This window comes from Marmota monax, unplaced genomic scaffold (assembly GCF_021218885.2).
Source record: "Marmota monax isolate L192 unplaced genomic scaffold, Marmota_monax_Labrador192_F-V1.1 WCK01_AAM20220418_F8-fsc01378, whole genome shotgun sequence".
NCBI classification, from domain to species: Eukaryota; Metazoa; Chordata; class Mammalia; order Rodentia; family Sciuridae; genus Marmota; species Marmota monax.
Window position 1 is genome coordinate 50,348 of NW_026693177.1, and position 18,215 is coordinate 68,562.

General features: G+C 34.6%; 1 protein-coding gene across 1 annotated transcript; it reads left to right on the top strand.

The window, feature by feature from the left end:
- The first annotated feature begins 15,249 nt into the window (after window positions 1–15,249).
- LOC124100467 (proton-coupled zinc antiporter SLC30A9, mitochondrial) lies at window positions 15,250–17,555 on the top strand. The gene has a single exon (XM_046455996.2). It carries the CDS (start codon window positions 15,379–15,381, stop codon window positions 17,089–17,091), a length of 1,713 nt encoding a protein of 570 aa, XP_046311952.1. The 5' UTR covers window positions 15,250–15,378; the 3' UTR covers window positions 17,092–17,555.
- Window positions 17,556–18,215: the final 660 nt, after the last annotated feature.

The following is an 18,215-nucleotide window of genomic DNA, read 5'->3' on the forward strand; positions in this document are numbered from 1 at the left end:
GTCTGCTGGTCAGAAGAGGCAGTCCTGTGCTGGAGCCTGAGCTCTGGCGGTGTCTGTTGGTGGCGGGATGAACCTGGGCCCACCCACTAGTAACTAATATTAATTTTAAAAATTTATCTTGTTTTCTGTGAACAATACTTCTTGCCTTCTATTTTTGCCTAGTTTTATTTCCTTCTCTGATTTGCTCTATGTGTAATAGAGTGAGTGTGTCAGTTCCCATGTGATCGTGTCCTAAGTTTCCTAGTTGAATTTTCCATCTTTTAATGGATCTTTTTTTTTTTTGGTCCATAACACTTGCTCATCTGCCTCTGTCACTACTGCATACAGCATCCGTCAGGGTCTTACTGTGACAGACAAGAACATCAACTTACACTACTTCCGTTCTCTTATTTTTATGTTTTATTTCTTCTGATTTAATGGATTTATCTAATTCGCTTACACTGTTCTTTTTTTAATTTATTCAGTATAAGAAGTAGTTATTAAATTGCCTTTTCAAAATATAAGAAAATTCTACATGTTCTTCAATTAATTTTCTATCACTATCTCAGGTTTTACTTTTTATAATTTTAAATACCCACTATATATAGCCTTTATCTTTTGTGGCCATAGAGCCTATGGTTGCTGAGATTTATCCCCTGTTATTAGAGTGGAGCTGATACTCATAGCCCTTAGACTTTGACTCTGTCATCTCCTATTGGATGAATCCTTAGGGTTTGGTAATTTTTCTTTTTTTTTAAATCCTGTCACCTGTTTTTATTGTGTCACCTGATTATACTTTCCTTCTTTACTTTGTTCTTCTATCTGAGTGTTTCTCATCCAGGGGAAACTTTAACCCCACCTTCCACCATGGGGTCATTGGGCATCTGGGGAAATGTTTAGCTGCCATGTCTGGGGAGGGAAAACAGCAAGCGCTGGCATCTTGTATGGATGGAGAGGCACTGGGCAGCTAGCCCCTCCCAGAAAGATCTGCTGTCCCACAATACCAACATCAACGGGTGTTGGGAAGTCTTTATTCATTTATCCCAGAATTAAATACATCTGTACAAAAATATAAAGCTAGCTTGATTTTTATCTCTTTGCAAGTCACTTGATGTTTTGCTATCTATGTAAAGAATTCATTTTCCAGCCATGAAATCCATTCTTGCATAGTTACTGTTTCACTGCTAAATGTTCTGACTCAACTTTTATTTAAATTTCTCTTTTGGCTGTCTGTGTTAGCCATACTTTTAAGGAGAGAAGTTTTGAGGTCTCAAAACAACTGGAAGGCCAGGTGTTCAGTAAGGCCTCTGCACTTTGGATGGCACCCTGCCATTTCTGGGTCTCCAGTCAGCTGACACCTGAGCCTGCTTGGGCATCGCTTCCCTGGGTGTGGTTTGACAGTTGCCACAAGCACCTGGGTGAACTTTGAGATGATTCTGGTTTTGCTTTCTCTCTGGCATCACTCTTCCATGCTTGGTGCTTAAGGCCTAAAAGTGGTTCCTTCTTATGTTTTTTTGTTTTCCGTGAATACTGGATAAATTTGATATCTGTTTCTCCATTGTGGCTGGAACTGAAAGGCAGGTTTTTGCACTTAAAATTTGTACTCCACATATAAAGGTGTTCTCTTTTATTAAAACATTTTTATAATTTTTATTTTAATATTTCTCTTTAACTGTTATGGATTGCATTTTTAATATGACAAGAAATATCCTAATTTTAATTTCAATCTTCCATCTATTGAATTAAATTTTCTAACACCATCTCTGAATCAATTCTAGGTATGCCAGGAGGTGTTAGCACATCCTAAAGAACTTACATTAAATGCAGTTTTTCTGATATGAGGTGATAAATTCAGAAATCAGTCACATAAGTTTAGCATAAAAAATCTCGTTTGTCTAAAACCTAATAAAATAAACTCTAAATAACATATTTTTTTCTCCCTGTGATTGTCACTTTTATATATGGAAATGTTACCTCCTTGGGTTGTTATTTCAAGCTTTTTAATTAAATTTGCCTCATGCATTGGTAAAGTAAACATGTAACATATGCCATATTCAAGTTCTATAAAGAAATTTTAATAACATTCAGACTTTGGCCAGTTGTTAAATAATTTTATATTAGCAGTGGGAAATAAAAAGCATCTTTTCATTAGTTCTTGCCACTAACCTGGGGAGGAGAAATAGCCAGGAAAAGTTTATGTTGAGAAATACACACAGATGCATATTTTGTAAAGTGCATGTGTTTTTATTTTTTTATGAAAAAATAATTAAAGTACCTAAAAAGAACAACATAATACTTAAAAGGCACTCATCACAATCTGGATGTGCTGCAAATTATCCATCAATGGTTATTAAGTTATTAACCCTTTGAAAACCCAAGTTGTGAATTCTGCAAGTATTTAAACAAAATTGACACAGTGCACTAAAATAGGTTTTAAATCATAATCTACAGCTTATATATTATTATATTAATTAATACTATTATAATATAATGTATTTATAATATAATGGTATAGAGTCACATAATTATATGGTTTAATTATATAACATGTAATAATATATAATACATAATTAAATATAATTATACATTATAGTCTATATTTAAGTTTTTACAGGTGTTCTACATCTGAGACTACAGGAAAAATAGGTTAAAATGACTGGTTATTTTTATGTATTCTTATATACTGTCCAATTTAGGGAATTAGTATTAGAATTGTGTTCATTGTAAAATAATTTTCACTCAGTATAGATTGAGCTTAATCTTATGGAATGGAGATTTGGTAATTACTTTTCTTTAGAAGCAGTCTTTTGCAATGAACCATTATGTTAACTCATGATGTCTTTCAACATAGAAATATTTACATAATTCCAGAGTTTGGTTAATGGTAGTTTCAGATATAAAAGGGGTCTAACAATATCCAAATGTATCTGGGTTATGGATTTCAGAGAATAAGAAAGGACATTTGGGATGTTAATGTCCAATAAATATTTGTCTGTAATCATTTAGTTCTAAACTTGGAGAGTAAGATGTTTCATTGTTAGAGACACTTGTATGTGATTTTTTTCCAATGCTGAGAAATATCAGAGGTTTCAGCAGAGCTACAACAAAAGCTGACACAGAGAAAATTAAATTTCAGGTATATGTCCAGTGATTTATTTTATGAACTAATTTCTGTAATAGAGACATTCAAACCATTTCAGGGTTCATCATGAAACTGACAAAGTATTTAAGGAAAGCCAAGTCTCACAAGTAAAGGAGACATGATGCTCTAGGACTCATGCAGGTCTAATTCACAGTTTTCTTTTCAGTGTTACCAAGTTCAAAATGAATAAAAAGTTCTCACCAAGGAAACATTTCTACTTTCAATAATTGCTTAACACATTTTATGGATTAAAATAGAGCCTTAAAATAGCCCTGTATATCTATCTACTTGTCTGTCTCTCATCTGTCCCTTGTCTAATTGATGGACAGGTTGTAATACATTCTTAGTAGATATAGAGGACAGCACACACATCCGGGGTGGTGACACACACCTGTAATCCCAGCAGCTCTGGAGGCTGAGACAGGAGGATCTGGAGTTCAAAACCACCTCGGCAACTTAGCGAGACCTTGTCTCTAAATAAAATATAAAAAAGGGCTGGGGATGTGGTTCAATGGTTAAGTGTCCCTGGGTTCAATCCCCAGTACAAAAAAAAAAAAAAAAGAGAGAGCACACATGTTCTGATGTTCACTCGTTGGTAGTGAAATATGTGAAGCCTTTTCTGAGTTTCACTGAAGAACTAATGTTTTAAAACACGCAAACAAATACTTTATGTGACTATTGGATTTTAGAAAAGTGATAATCCATAATTCCTTTCCATCAGCCAAACTGCACAGAAGATAAATTGTAAAGTTATATGATGACATCGCTGTGTGTATGTATGCAGATATATAAATAAATTCGTTTTTTTTAAATTTAAGAATGATAAGTCTGTAATTATAGAACTATAATCACAGAATTATAAAAAGAAGCATAATTTTATATATGTAGTTATAAATAGCATCAGAATTAGTAGCTAACTTGTTTCTGATAGGCAATAGATTCTTGGAGATAAAATTAAGAGATTTTAAAAATGAAAAATTTGAAAACTTAATTTTCGTATTTCATTAACATGCATCTTGCAAATGTAATTTTCTTTCTTAAATTGATTTGCATTCACTCATTTCATCCATAATTTGGTTTATTCTATATTTGGCTTATTACTCATTTTTTCATGACATAATACAAAGTGTACACTAAAAGAATTTACAGAATACAGTTTCAATTAAGAATGTTTTAGGCCTTATGAACATATAAAGTGACTTTGAGCAAACTCAGAAAATAATGTGAATACGAGGTACTGATAAATTTTCTAGTTCATCTGAAGGAAAATGGATTTTATACCAATCTGAATGTTTCTTAGGCCTGGCTCTGTACAAGGAGAGCAAAGAATGTTGTGTAAGGCAATGTGGTGCATAAACAGAACTTCCTGATAAAATTCAGGATGTCAGGTGTTGCAGGGGAAATGTGTGTGTGAAAAATATTGTTTGTTGTTTATCTGAAGTTCAAGTTAGACTGGACATCCTGAATTTTACCTGCTCCACCTGGCAATCCTATGTAGAAGACCAGATTGGAAATGGCATTTTCAGAGTTTACCATAAAGCCAAACATGGTTCTAGGCATGTAATAAATGTTGAAAATGTGTTAGCAAGTAATAATAATAAAAGTGACAGAGATAAATATGAGATATTTTGATAGGTTGACCAAATATGAGAAAAGCTCCCCAATGTGCCTCATATATTGTATGATGTGGGGAGTGGTGAAAAATGACTCCTTAAACATTATTGAGAATAATACCAGCTCTTGAGGATGAATTTCAAGCTATATATGTATCATGCATGGCTTAGGTATTTGCCAAGAGGATTATTCAAAAAAAAAAATCAATGAAAAGCAAAATTTTCTGTGAACAGATGAAAATGTGAATAGCTGTGGAATCAGGCCAAGCCAAGATATTTTAAACTAAGGTGCTTTAAGCTATTTCCTCAGGAACCTTAAGGAGAAAGTTAAAGAACATTCTCTAAAAATGCACTTTAAAGATTTATTGCACACAAATTTTGCTCACGTAGACCTTATAATTTTTAAAAATAATATTAAAGATTGAAAACCTGAACCCGCTGGTGGCTTCTTAGAGTGTACAGAACCGAAAAAGGATAAAATGAAAATCCTCCTTTTCAAGACCATTGTTTTTTTCCCTCACATAAGTGGAAGCAGTTTTCATAAAGATTATGTAATTGCACTATCTAGTTAAGAGAATTGCTGGAACTCAACCTTGGCAACCTGACCTGAGGAGGTGCACTCTTTCTATACCTTGATATATATGAGGCAGAAGAGACTTTAATTTCAGGAATAATTCAATAACTGCAAGTTTGTTAATAATTACTATTTGATGTTTTAGATCTCCTCTGTTAACACTGCCCACATATACTCATCCAACCACCTGTCAAAAGTTGTGCTGAGGAATTTACTTCAGGCAAGTTGGTGCCAATGAGTTATTCTATTGTGTTCTTGGAGATGGGGTGGAAAGTAACATTTATTTAAAATTCCAAGATAAGGAAGAATAGAAATACTATGGCATTTTGCTGTGGCTAAACTAATGAGAAATTAAATTTCATTCAGGTTTTTATCTTTCTTTTTGCATCTATAATCTGATGAACATCAAACCAATTTTCACTTTCCATAGTCTCTAATATATAGCTTTGAGATAGGCTCATTGTTCCTCACAATTTAAAAAAAAATCTTAACTTGGTGTCCTTTCTTGTTAATTTTTTTTTTCATTCTTTATATGGGAGTGTCCATTCCTTTTGTCCATTGCTGGCAGCCTGACTCTTGCTGTTTGTCCCTGATGATTTTGCTTTGGCTGCCACGCTGAAGAACAAGGGGAGACTGCAAAGACTATGTTGCACCATTTCCAGGTAGTTCCCCTTCCGAGTGGGGCAGAGAACTCAAAGAAGAAAGACCCCTGGCGCTGGAGAGCTCTGACGTGATGGAGAGGGGACAGCAAAGATAGAGTCCTCCTGCAGCTTTCCTAGCAAATGATGCCTTGTGACCTCTGAAATAGAATCTGAGCTTGCCATGAAAGTCTCTGTAAGATTATCTAGTTTACCCCAGTCCCTGCAGAGTGCCCCAACAGTTCCTCATCAGGGATGGGACCATCTTCAGTGAGGGAACAAGTCTTCCTCCCTGTCAGCCTGACCACATACTGACCAGCATATTCCTCCCTGTCAGTCTGGCCACACCCTCTGCTAACGTGCAGATTTCCTCATTTACAATCCTCCTTAGACTGGGGTCCTCACCTCTCCTGTGTTTTTCCCCTTTTGCCAAGACTCATCACCGTTCCTCGAAGAGAATTCCTTTGACAGCTGAAGACTGAACAGTCATGACCTCTGATTGTTCTTTCCAGATCAAATCCTTATCCAAGAACTCTGGGCGGTATGGTTTCCAGACCCATCAACAATCTGCCTGTTCTTCAATTTTCTATGCCTCTTTTTTAAGCGTGGTCCAAGAACTGAATATAAAAATTCAAGACATTCTCATCAGTACCTAGTAAATATGATTCTTCTTACCTGTCCCAGAAATTATATCTTTATTATAAGATTACATTAGAATTTTATCATTCATATCATGATTTTGACATCTATTTTGATATTTAAAAAGTCAAAGAAGTTGACTTAATACAAGCTATTGATAAGTCAAAAGTTTGCTAATTAAGTTCTTTTTTGATGGAGATTTGGTTATCCATCTTAGCACACTTTATCAAGTTTCTCTTCACTCACATATTGTATAAATATTTTATTTCTTCTTTCAAGTCACTTGCCGATCTATATTAGATTGAATTAGATTTTTTTTTTTTGGACCCAAATCCAAAAAGATATTAGTTACATTGAAGAATACTTTTTCCACTTTGATTACCATTGTGTATTGCTTTCTTGGCCTATTTTACTTAGAAATGTCCTTTTTTTCCTTAGTGGGGAAATTTCTAGATAAGGATTAAGACAATCACATTCTTTCTACAACATACGGGAGGAAACTACTTAAGAACAAACAGTAATTTCAAGCAACATGTTTTAAGTAGCCTTTAAAAATATCAACAGTATTACAGATATTTTGTGGCAAGCAAAAACACTTTTGCTTAGGGGGAAAGCTACATGGAACTGCATTTATTACTTATTCATTCAAATATTTACTTAGCATATACTATGTGCCAGGTTTATTTCATGGGGAGTGAACAAAACAGACTTAAGCTTTAAAGGAGAAAGAGACAATCTCTAGTCAGGATCAGAAAATTATTTCTGGTAAAACTCATCACAGGAATAAAAGTCACAGGTGAAAAACCACATTCTGTATTTTGGAAATGAAGATTGAAGTCATTGTCAAATGAAGCAACAAAGAGCCCTTGTAACAAAGGGCTCTCATGGAGTATATTTTTTTAAGACCAAACACCAAGTTTTGTACAAGTTTGCTGTTTAGATGGTTTTCTATTCCTAAACTTTCTTTCCTATTACCTGGTCACAAGCATGTACTTGCAAATACCTATGCTCATGCAGCCTGCCGTGACTTCCAGGAACTGGTTTTAAATGTATGTTGGGAATTAGCATCCGTGCTGGCTACATCACCAAACATGGGAAAAGAGACCCCTTCGCTGTGGTTTGATGTTCACGGTGTTCACATCAATGTCCCTGTTTCCTGAGTTAGGATTTAGACATGGATTTGTAATTCTTAAGGCATGGGATCCTTTGGATATCTTTTCTCACACTCCAGTTCAGATGGAAATTTTTGGTACCTTACCAGTGGCAACACAGTAATATCAAGAGAGGGTGTTTTTTATTCTCAGAATACCTGTCTGGGAGAAAGCAGATCAAGACTTTGGAGATAAAATATTTTTACTTCTTTGCTGACCAGATTCATCTTCAAGTAATTTTCTAACTTAATGTTTTTTAATACTTAGAGTTTAGGTTCTGTATTTCCATCTTTCAATTATATTTACAAAATAATTTTAATGTAACTTGAAAAGGTTACATGTGCTCAAGATACAAAAATTAGAAAATGTGAAAAATGAATTTAAAAATTCACTTACAAATATAACCACCAAAGTTAGCTAATGTTATCATTTTGATATATTTAAAAATGGATTACAATGTAGCCATCTTTTCTATTCACTTACCATTTATTGAAAATATGTGTGCAAGGTGCTAAACATACTTCTTTCTTTTGAATTTAAAGATGGATTGCATTAATTTTATGTGCATTTAACCATTATTTTAACAAATCTCTGTCATAAAGCTTTTCTTATTTCATTAGGGCAATTTCTAATATGTAGGAGAATACGTTTTCAGGCTTGATGAAACCAATTCTAAATAATCTATATAATAATAACTTTTTCCTTACATTATACATATAATATATACCTTATAATGTAAAGTTGCTGAAAGTTTATATTTATTATAGTTATCATTAATTAGTGAATCATGTATGTATTATAGTAATAATTACCATACTATCAGTGCAGTAACTTCTATAATAGTATTCACATTTATGCTGCATATAATAACTAAAATGTTTCATTTAGTGTTTATGCAACAGTAATTATTTTCATCATGCACAAATGACATAATAATTAATTAGGCAGTGATGTCATCTCATGGCTCATTTCTGCCACCTAAGTGCTTAGCCAAGTCTGGAATGTGATAGTTGCATATTTTTGTTCAATAAGTGATTGAACATGAAATAATGAAATCTTAATTTGAAAAAATAACTCACACAGGGTTTCTACATATGTTTCTCTTTCTGCATTTAGTATAAAATATAAGGAAGGAACATTTATAGAGATGAAAGTTTATTTGAGATAACTCTGTTTATCCCTAATTGAATGCAGAGTGAAGAATATAATTAGTATTGAAATTATCTTCTGCTGTTTTCTCTAATGAGAAGAAAACAGAAATGGACACGACAGGAACCATCATCTGGATGCCAAATGCCGGCAAAGGCAGCCAACAGCTTTTTCTGAGCAGTAGCAGCTCTTCGTGGTTCTGAGGGGTTGCAGAAGTCACTTAAATTCTCTGCAATTAGTGATCTTATAATGTCAAATCCATATTTAGAAGAGGATGCTATTTCTAATAAGTTTAATCTTGGTTTTGGGAAATCATTGGACAAAAATTACAAATTGACATATGGTCTTTCTAAGAAACACAAGTTGGAGCTTTTTCGGCCTTTATAAAAGTAACATTGAAAAAACTATAAATAAGAAAAATTAAATTACATAATCACACCTAACATATTATTTCAAATCCCAACTTCTTTCCTAATATGTTTATATGAAGAGGACAAACATGTCATTTTATATTTCTAAATGAAATATTTAAAAAATTTTATTTTATTGTGGTAATAACCACTTACGATGACATTTAACATCTCAGTAATATAGTATTGTTGACCAAAGGTACAAGATATAGCTGTTCAAAAAGGTCACATTACATTTTTTTTTCTCCTAGATGAGAGTGATGTTGGAAGCATAATACAAAATCAGTGTATTTGATTGGAAAATATGATAAAATAAATCCTTGTTAATAAACTTAATACTTCTATAATCAGAGGCAATTTGAGTGCAAACAGACACAGTTCGGCTAAGGACATTGTGTTTCTTTCCCTCCGCCTCTAGGGATGGTAGGGAAAGTGGACTGTGTCTGGCACTGAAGAGAGAGCCTTCTTGAATCACAGTGTGACACAGAAGTGATGCTATTCACCCCCCAAAAGTAACAAGTTACATAAAGAAACCAGTGTCAGGTCTGGGTTCTCAAAACAAGGTTTTGCTCCCAAGAGTGAGCTGCAGCATTATCTGTAAAGATTCCTATTCCTACCTCTCTTTATTTTTCCTCTTTCTTACAGATATGCCAAGTTCTTATTTTCTTTGGTGCTTGCAAAGGATTAGTTAGCATAATGTGAGGTGTTGAGTAATAGCTCTACTGCTTCTCTTTCTGTTTATTGAGGAACTTCTGTCACTTGTTTGATTAAGTATTGTACCTGCTGGTTTTTGAAGCACCTGAACAAAACCCCCAAATTTAAGATGATCCATAGTGATAATTTTATATCCAGTGAGGACAACTACATCAGCCAGAGGGACTATGGTGATGCTTCATACATAGACCTCTACAACTCCTGAGAGTCTAGAAACTTCTGAAGGATCAATCTCAACTGATACTTGAAATTTGGGCTTCAGTCCAAAAGAGAATGGTGCAAATCCTTGTGAAGTATAGTGCCCATTACTTTGTTGCATCTTCTTGGTTTTATACTGGATGTTTGGAATAACGTAGGGGAGGGGGATAAAATGATAAAGGAAGGAAAGAAAGTTGGCAATTTGCACCATTGTTTTCTCTTAATAATTGCTCTTTCCGAAGAGTGCATTAGCAGAAAACATTTCTGATCTTTATTAACTTGGCAGGGTGTTAATCCTCAGGTCATAGGAATTTTTGTACAACCTAAACATTTTGCTAAAACAGTGCAGTGTTTAAAGGGAAAAAATCAATACTGTACAATACTGCACGTGTATGGATATTAAATGCTGTATGGTATCATTGAAAAATTCTGTTGCATTTGGAGATTTGGATGCTGATTTACATATGGACAAGGGATACTGGCATAGCCAAGATGAGGAGGAATTCTAGATGCATCTGAAGAGTTCATCTATTGCTATGGAAACAGATAGATCCTAGCAACAGCAGCTTGGTACAGAGCTGACATGCAGCAGCCCTTAAGCCTAAAACAAGAGGAAAATGAGCCGTGAAGAAATCTTATAGTATTTATATTTTTTTAAAGTTTGAAGTGTACAGTAGAACATTCATACATAAATATGTCAAAAGAATAAGCCTATAGAAATTGAACCTTATTTTCTCACCATCATAGGACCCAACATATTACTCAGTATATTATAATAATGACTGTATTTTTTGATTGCAAAATAAAATGCCACATATCAGATAGTCAATACTAGACTATATTTTTGCTGAATCCAGAGATAGTTATTCAATGATGCTTTTAATATACAAGCTTTGTCCTTAGCAATTCTTAGAACCTTATCAGTATAAAATTCTCTAAATACTTCTCAGTAAATGAAAGAGAAATTCATATGACTTTAGGAGTTTAATCAAAGCTTAAAAAATGTTGTGGTTATATCTTTTTATTAATAGAAATAGAATAGTTTTCTTGTGCATTAAATTTTCTAGCTAAGTGCTTCAAATATTCTTCTTACATGTTAAAACATTTATTTATGCAAAATGAAAATGAAAACCAAATGTTTGTAATAATTTCACAATATTTTGTATGGTGTGCTTGTGTTTGTGTGTTTGTGTGTGTGTGTTTGTGTGTGTGTGTGTATCTGTCTTTCAATTTTAGCAAATAGTTACCAGGGAACAGGGAGTATTTTTTTTGTAACTTTCAATCATGACATAAAAGATATGAAATTAACATTAATTAAAGGCTTTTGAAAGCCACACTATCGTATTTATTGGACCACAGAAAGTTACATCTGGAGTAGATCAAATACTTGCTCTAATAAAAATTAACACCTTGACAGGGGGAATGGTTTGAATTTTATTTTATTTTTTGAAGAAATATATTTGCTTCCTGCTTGGGCATGGAACTTCACATTTATGATTTTTTTTTAACAGTAGAATCTCGTCAAATGTAATTATAAATAAATAAAAAAAAACAACCTCACTGGAATGAGTCACTTGTAAAAGAGACTATCAAAAAGTGTAGGAGGAAGATACTCCAAACATGATGAACTGCAAGAAGAGAGAAGCTTTGAGAACTTTTCATTAAGCTAGGTTTGTAGTGATTGTTTTTTTTAACTTGGTGCTAAGGGATAGAGATCTCAGGGCCTCTTGCATGCTAAGCATTTGCTCTACCACTGAGTCACATACCCAGCCCTATGTTTATAAAACATTTTATTTTGAAGGCAAAAGTAAATATTTGGCAGTGCAAGCCATTTTAGGTGTCTGATCATTAGTCACGGATGTAAATGTCTCTATTTGTAATTGTGCTGCTTAGTCAAACAATACTTTCTGCTCTTTGTACTGTCAATAACAGGGAACCAGAAAAGATACCAGTTGTTTTTCTCTGTACAGAAACTCCTTACCATTTAATAGATTACCAATGGAAAGTGGAGCTTATTATGACTATTCCACATAAGCTTCCAAATAAAAATTTGTATTAAATATGCCATTAAACTAACTTCAAAAATCTAGATCACTCATGAACTATGAATGATACTGACGCCCAACAAGTTTGTGGAGGGACAGGTTTCATATCTGTAGGTTTGTTAGCCTGTGTTGTGATTTTGGTGAGCCACGGCACGTCAGTTGGCACTACTGATGAAAGCCCCAGATCCCTGTCTTCTCACAGTCAATGAATTGAAGCAAATAGGAGGCCTGATGACAAATGGCAGGAATGAGTATTGGCTTGGGCTTTAGCATCCCTCTGTTTCTATTAGCTTATGAAATCATCAACATCCGTTTTGATATAAATGATATGCTTTCTATCTGAATGTAACGTTAATATACATCCTGTGGACTTCCCCTTTCTCTTTTCCTGGACCCTTCAAGATTCGGGATCCTATCTGTACTCTCAAAAATTTGAGAACTGTGGCTGAGAACATGTGAATGTCTGTTTACCATCACATAGAGAACTGTGTGTATGACTCAAAGAACCAAGCTCAGTGATGACTGATTTTCATATCACTTGGACAGTGGTGTCTAAACTGCTCCATTCTTGATAGATTGTTTTTGTTTTAGCTCTCATGAGGAGAGTCTCAGAACCCAGAAAAATTATCCTGTTTTAATTTAGTTACATCTCTATCTATACTGGTTAAAACAAAAATTTGAAAGTAGTCCTGGAATTTTATTTCCCAACTCTTATTTACAATCACTAAGTCCTATCAATATATTTTTAAAACAATTCCCCTATAGTGCTACTATGCGAGGCTTCTAACTCCTATGTCTACTGCTGTCTGTTCTCACTTCAATCAATCTTTCCCACAATTTCTTCCTGAACTTTCTCAACTCCATTTCAATGGTTTTGGTCTCCTACTCAAAACTTTTTAATGGCCCCCTAATCCCCTCACAATAAAGTAAACTTCTGTTGTAGGATACAGGATCCTCAAGACCTGACCTTTGCCCAACACTCCAGCCTTATGTTTTCTCTGCTCTTTAAAATTCCAAGCAACAGCCTGTTTTCTGAACTGTGCTTGCTTTAGCCCTTTACCCCTCACTAAGAAACTTCCTTAATCTCTAAAACAGGTTCCATTTGTCCTTCAAGACCACCAAACATGTTACTCTAAGTTTTTTAAAAAGGAGAATTGCAAACACATATAAACTTCAGGTATAATGAACCCCATGTAACCACTAACATATACAACTACTTTCCTATGGCTAATGTTTTCTAGTTTCTCCTTTGTTATTTTGTAGCAATCCTATTAATCATATTATTTCTTCTTATTATAGCTCTTAAAGATATTTTGAAAATCAAATTCAATAACATTGCCTAAAAATAATTAACAGTAATTCCTTAATACCCCATCTATTTGACATGTGTTATCACTGTATTTTTAATTTACTGTTTTTTAAATGTCTTGCCATTTGCTACTGGAATCTGAATCAGAAAAGGGCCACAAATTGCAATTGGTTTATGCATCCATTATCTATAAATTTTCTTTCTAACACTTTCCCCCTGGCAACTTATTTATGGAAGAAATTAGATTATTTATACAGGGGAGATTCCAACTATCTAGATTTTGCTGATTGTTCTTTAATGATGTTCTTCTGTCTTCTCTTTTGTCTGTCTTGATAATTGGATCTAGAAACTTAATTACATATAGGTTCAATTTTTTTTTTTTTTTTTTTTAAGTAAGACTACTTCGGTGGGGCTATGGTGTCCTTCCATCATGAATCAGGCACTGTGTGGCTACTACATCTATTTTCATGGTGCAAGGAGCTGTTTACAATTTGATTCATTAATTCATTATGAGCTGGGAAATTGTGGGATCCCCTCCATCATTTAATAATTAGATTACTTCAAAAAGTAAAAAACTCCCTTCATTTTTTTATTTGGCTTTCGATGGTAGAACTTATTTGCCACTTTTTATTTATTTACCATCTTTCAAAACAGTAGTTGACCATCACTTATAAAAAGTGTACTTGGAATCATATGAAAATGACACACTTTATGTTTCTGTCATTTTAGTTATTTTTCTCATCAGTATTCAAATTTTCTCATTTTTGGTCAATAGGAATCTCTTAGGTTGTCTCCTGAGCTTTCTTTGTTGAGCTTTATGAGTCTTTTTCTTCTTAAATATCTGATATAACAAAATGTTTCAGGCTCAATTTGTTTATTTCCTACCTAGAACTGAATCAGCCATTTCTCAAACTAGCTATTCTGTTTCTTTGAATAAAAGATAAGAAATATGATGTGTCATAATTATATTTTTAATTCAAATTCAGGACCATGGAGATTTTGATGAGTCTCTTCTACCTTACATCTGTCTTACTCCTGCACTGAGAATCCTGGTTCTCAAAGGTGTTGGTTGTGACAGAATACCACAGAGGTATCTATTTAATTTACCTCTTATCACACATAGAATGATATCAGAATTATAACATAAACATTGCTACCAACTATATGATTTGCAAGATAATTCAATTTATTTCCCTACCTCTCCTTGTCCTTTTGTCCTGTTTATCTTGTTAGTCATGGTAAACCTTTAAAGCCTCATAGTAGTTTCTCTCTGTGTGGACATATCATAATTAACATACCCTGTGGGGTTCATTTGTGTCAATTCATTCAGGTTTCTTAAGTGGGTTGGTTGTGGATTAGTGACCAGAGCACATGCTCAGCATGAGAAAAGCCGTCTTGTGATCCCCAGAAACACACACACACACACACAATTTCTTAAAATTAAAAATATACACAATTGATTTTTTTATTACATCAAATATTTTCATAATTTAAAAATCAAAATGAAGGTGTCTAGTGTCCTCATTCCTAATACTTCCTTTATTTATGGATATCAATTTTTTAAATATTTTTTTTTGTTAATATGAAATGTACACACAAAAAAAACACACTAAATTACATTTTTTAAAGAGATACAGTGCACCATACTATACATTCTTTTTGCCTTGCTTTTTTTTAGTAAAAACTTTCGCTAAGAGGCCGCCTTCGGCGGCGCAGGCATCCGTGTTTGCTGGTGTCCAGTCTATGGAGGCAGTTGGTGCTGGCGGCGGCGCCGAGGCAGGAGGCGGTGTCCGAGTAGGGGCCTCTGCCCCGCCAGGATGTTACCGGGCTTGGCCGCCGCCGCTGCGGCCTGCAGATGTAGCTGGTCCTCTTTCTGCCGGCTTCATCTGCGCTGCCCGGCAGCGGCCCGTGGCTCCAGCGACCGCCACGAATGGCGGAATTTAGTGACAACTGGAAGTTTTGCATACATGGTTCCCTATAGTCACCCACATATTTGTGTACTGAGTCAAGTAAAGTTGTACTCTACAAATGTTCAGAAAGAAGGACAGGGATCACAAACTCTCAGAGTGGAAAAAGTACCATCATTAGATGAATCAGCAGAAAATATTGGCGCAGAACTCAAAGCCCCACTTAAGCAAGAACCTCTCCAAGTAAGAGTCAAAGCAGTCCTTAAAAAAAGGGAATATGGATCAAAATACACTCAGAATAATTTCATCACTGGAGTCAGAGCAATGAATGAGTTCTGCCTTAAGCCCAGTGATCTAGAACAGCTCCGAAAAATCAGACGACGAAGTCCCCATGAAGATACTGAGTCCTTTACTGTGTACTTGAGATCAGACGTGGAGGCAAAATCCTTGGAAGTTTGGGGAAGCCCTGAAGCTCTTGCCAGAGAGAAGAAACTTCGTAAGGAAGCAGAAATCGAATACAGAGAACGGCTGTTTAGAAATCAAAAGATATTAAAAGAATATAGAGATTTCTTGGGAAACACCAAGCCACGTTCCAGAACAGCATCAGTGTTCTTTAAGGGACCAGGAAAAGTGGTGATGGTTGCCATTTGCATCAATGGTTTAAACTGCTTCTTTAAATTCCTTGCCTGGATTTATACGGGTTCAGCAAGTATGTTTTCAGAAGCTATACACTCATTATCTGATACTTGTAACCAGGGTTTACTAGCATTGGGCATCAGTAAGTCTGTTCAAACACCAGATTCTACTCATCCGTATGGATTTTCAAACATGCGCTATATTTCTTCACTAATTAGTGGTGTTGGTATTTTCATGATGGGTGCAGGACTCTCTTGGTACCATGGAGTTATGGGATTGCTTCATCCTCAACCAATGGAATCCCTTCTATGGGCATATTGTATTTTAGCAGGATCATTGATATCTGAAGGAGCAACACTTCTTGTTGCAGTAAATGAACTTCGTAGGAGTGCTCAGGCCAAAGGAATGTCATTTTATAAATATGTAATGGAAAGTCGTGATCCTAGTACAAATGTTATATTATTGGAGGATACTGCAGCAGTCTTGGGAGTGACAATAGCAGCCACTTGCATGGGTCTTACTTCTATAACAGGCAATCCATTGTATGACAGCCTAGGTTCGTTGGGTGTGGGCACCTTATTAGGCGTGGTCTCAGCATTCCTCATCTACACCAACACAGAAGCACTCTTGGGACGATCCATACAACCAGAGCAAGTTCAGCGGCTTACTGAACTCCTGGAGAATGACCCATCAGTAAGGGCAATTCATGATGTTAAAGCCACAGATCTGGGATTAGGTAAAGTAAGATTTAAGGCAGAAGTAGATTTTGATGGACGAGTTGTTACAAGATCATATTTGGAAAAACAAGATTTTGACCAAATGCTACAAGAAATTCAAGAAGTGAAAACTCCTGAAGAGCTAGAGACCTTTATGCTTAAACATGGAGAAAATATTATTGATACATTAGGAGCTGAAGTAGATAGACTTGAGAAGGAACTGAAAAAACGAAATCCTGAAGTTCGGCATGTAGATTTGGAGATACTTTAACCTTGATGGGGTCTTGGAAATGAGCTTGTCAAGCCATTCTACAAAGCACGTTTTCCTGCTTCTTCCCATACTAAAGGAGTCAGCGCCATTCAGAAGCCATTTCCTTTTTCAAGACAGAGGAAATATTTTATGTAAAGAGCAATTGAACAGGCCACAGAACTAAAACTTTTTTCTTCTAATCATGTTTTTTGTGCTTCAGTAGGGGACACTTTGGTTATTTCAGTTGTTCATAATTTCATTTTAGCCTGTCAGTGTGTATTATACCTTGCAATCATGTTTCCTTTCTTCACATTGGTAAAAAATAAGTGGCATCCATAGGATTATAACTTTTAATTTTGTTCCTACTGAAGATTTTACTCCATCAAAATCTGCCAATCTTGACTATTCTGGCTAAATTTGGTTCAGGGTTTATAAACAGTCACTCTCTTTCAAAGTCTGTCTTTCCTAATACAATGTAGAAATTATTTCTTTCTACGCACCTTGTTATTTTGACCTGAGCATTGAGAAGAGTCCTTCTTTCCTAACCTAAACTCTTTATCCAGATATTCATTCCAGAAGTGGTTTAGTTATTACTGAATTAAGTGAAGACATTTCAGTACTCTTTTATGTCATAGAAGTTGCCATTTTGTAAAAATTTCTCATTTCTCTTTTTTTCCCTTATTTGGTTTAATTTTTCTAAAGTTAAGAGATATAAAGTAATCCTAAACATTAAAAAAAAAAAAAAAAAAAAACTTTCGCTAAAATCAGTTCCTACTAGGATATATACATATTCCTCATTCATTTATTACTGCCTTATAGTAACACATTGTGGCTGTGTGATATAATTTAACTAACTCCCTACTGATGTACATTTAAGTTGCTCTAACCAATAATTCCTGCAATGAAAAGCTTTACTTATGTTTTTAAAATTGTCATGTGAGTATATATGTGAGGTATATTTGTAAACCTGGGATTACTGGTCAAAAGATAAATGCTATGAAATTTTGCTGGACATTTTCAAATTTTCCATTGCAATGTCTCTATGCTAGTTTCTCTGTAGAGATACATTAAAGTGCCTCTTTTTTTCAGTTTCATTAATTGTTTTCTGATTTTGTGACAAGCTAATAAATGAAAAACTCTTGGTG

Coding starts and splice junctions, on each gene's coding strand:
- LOC124100467 (XM_046455996.2), top strand. CDS start 15,379: ATGTTACCGGGCTTGGCCGCCGCCGCTGCGGCCTGCAGATGTAGCTGG.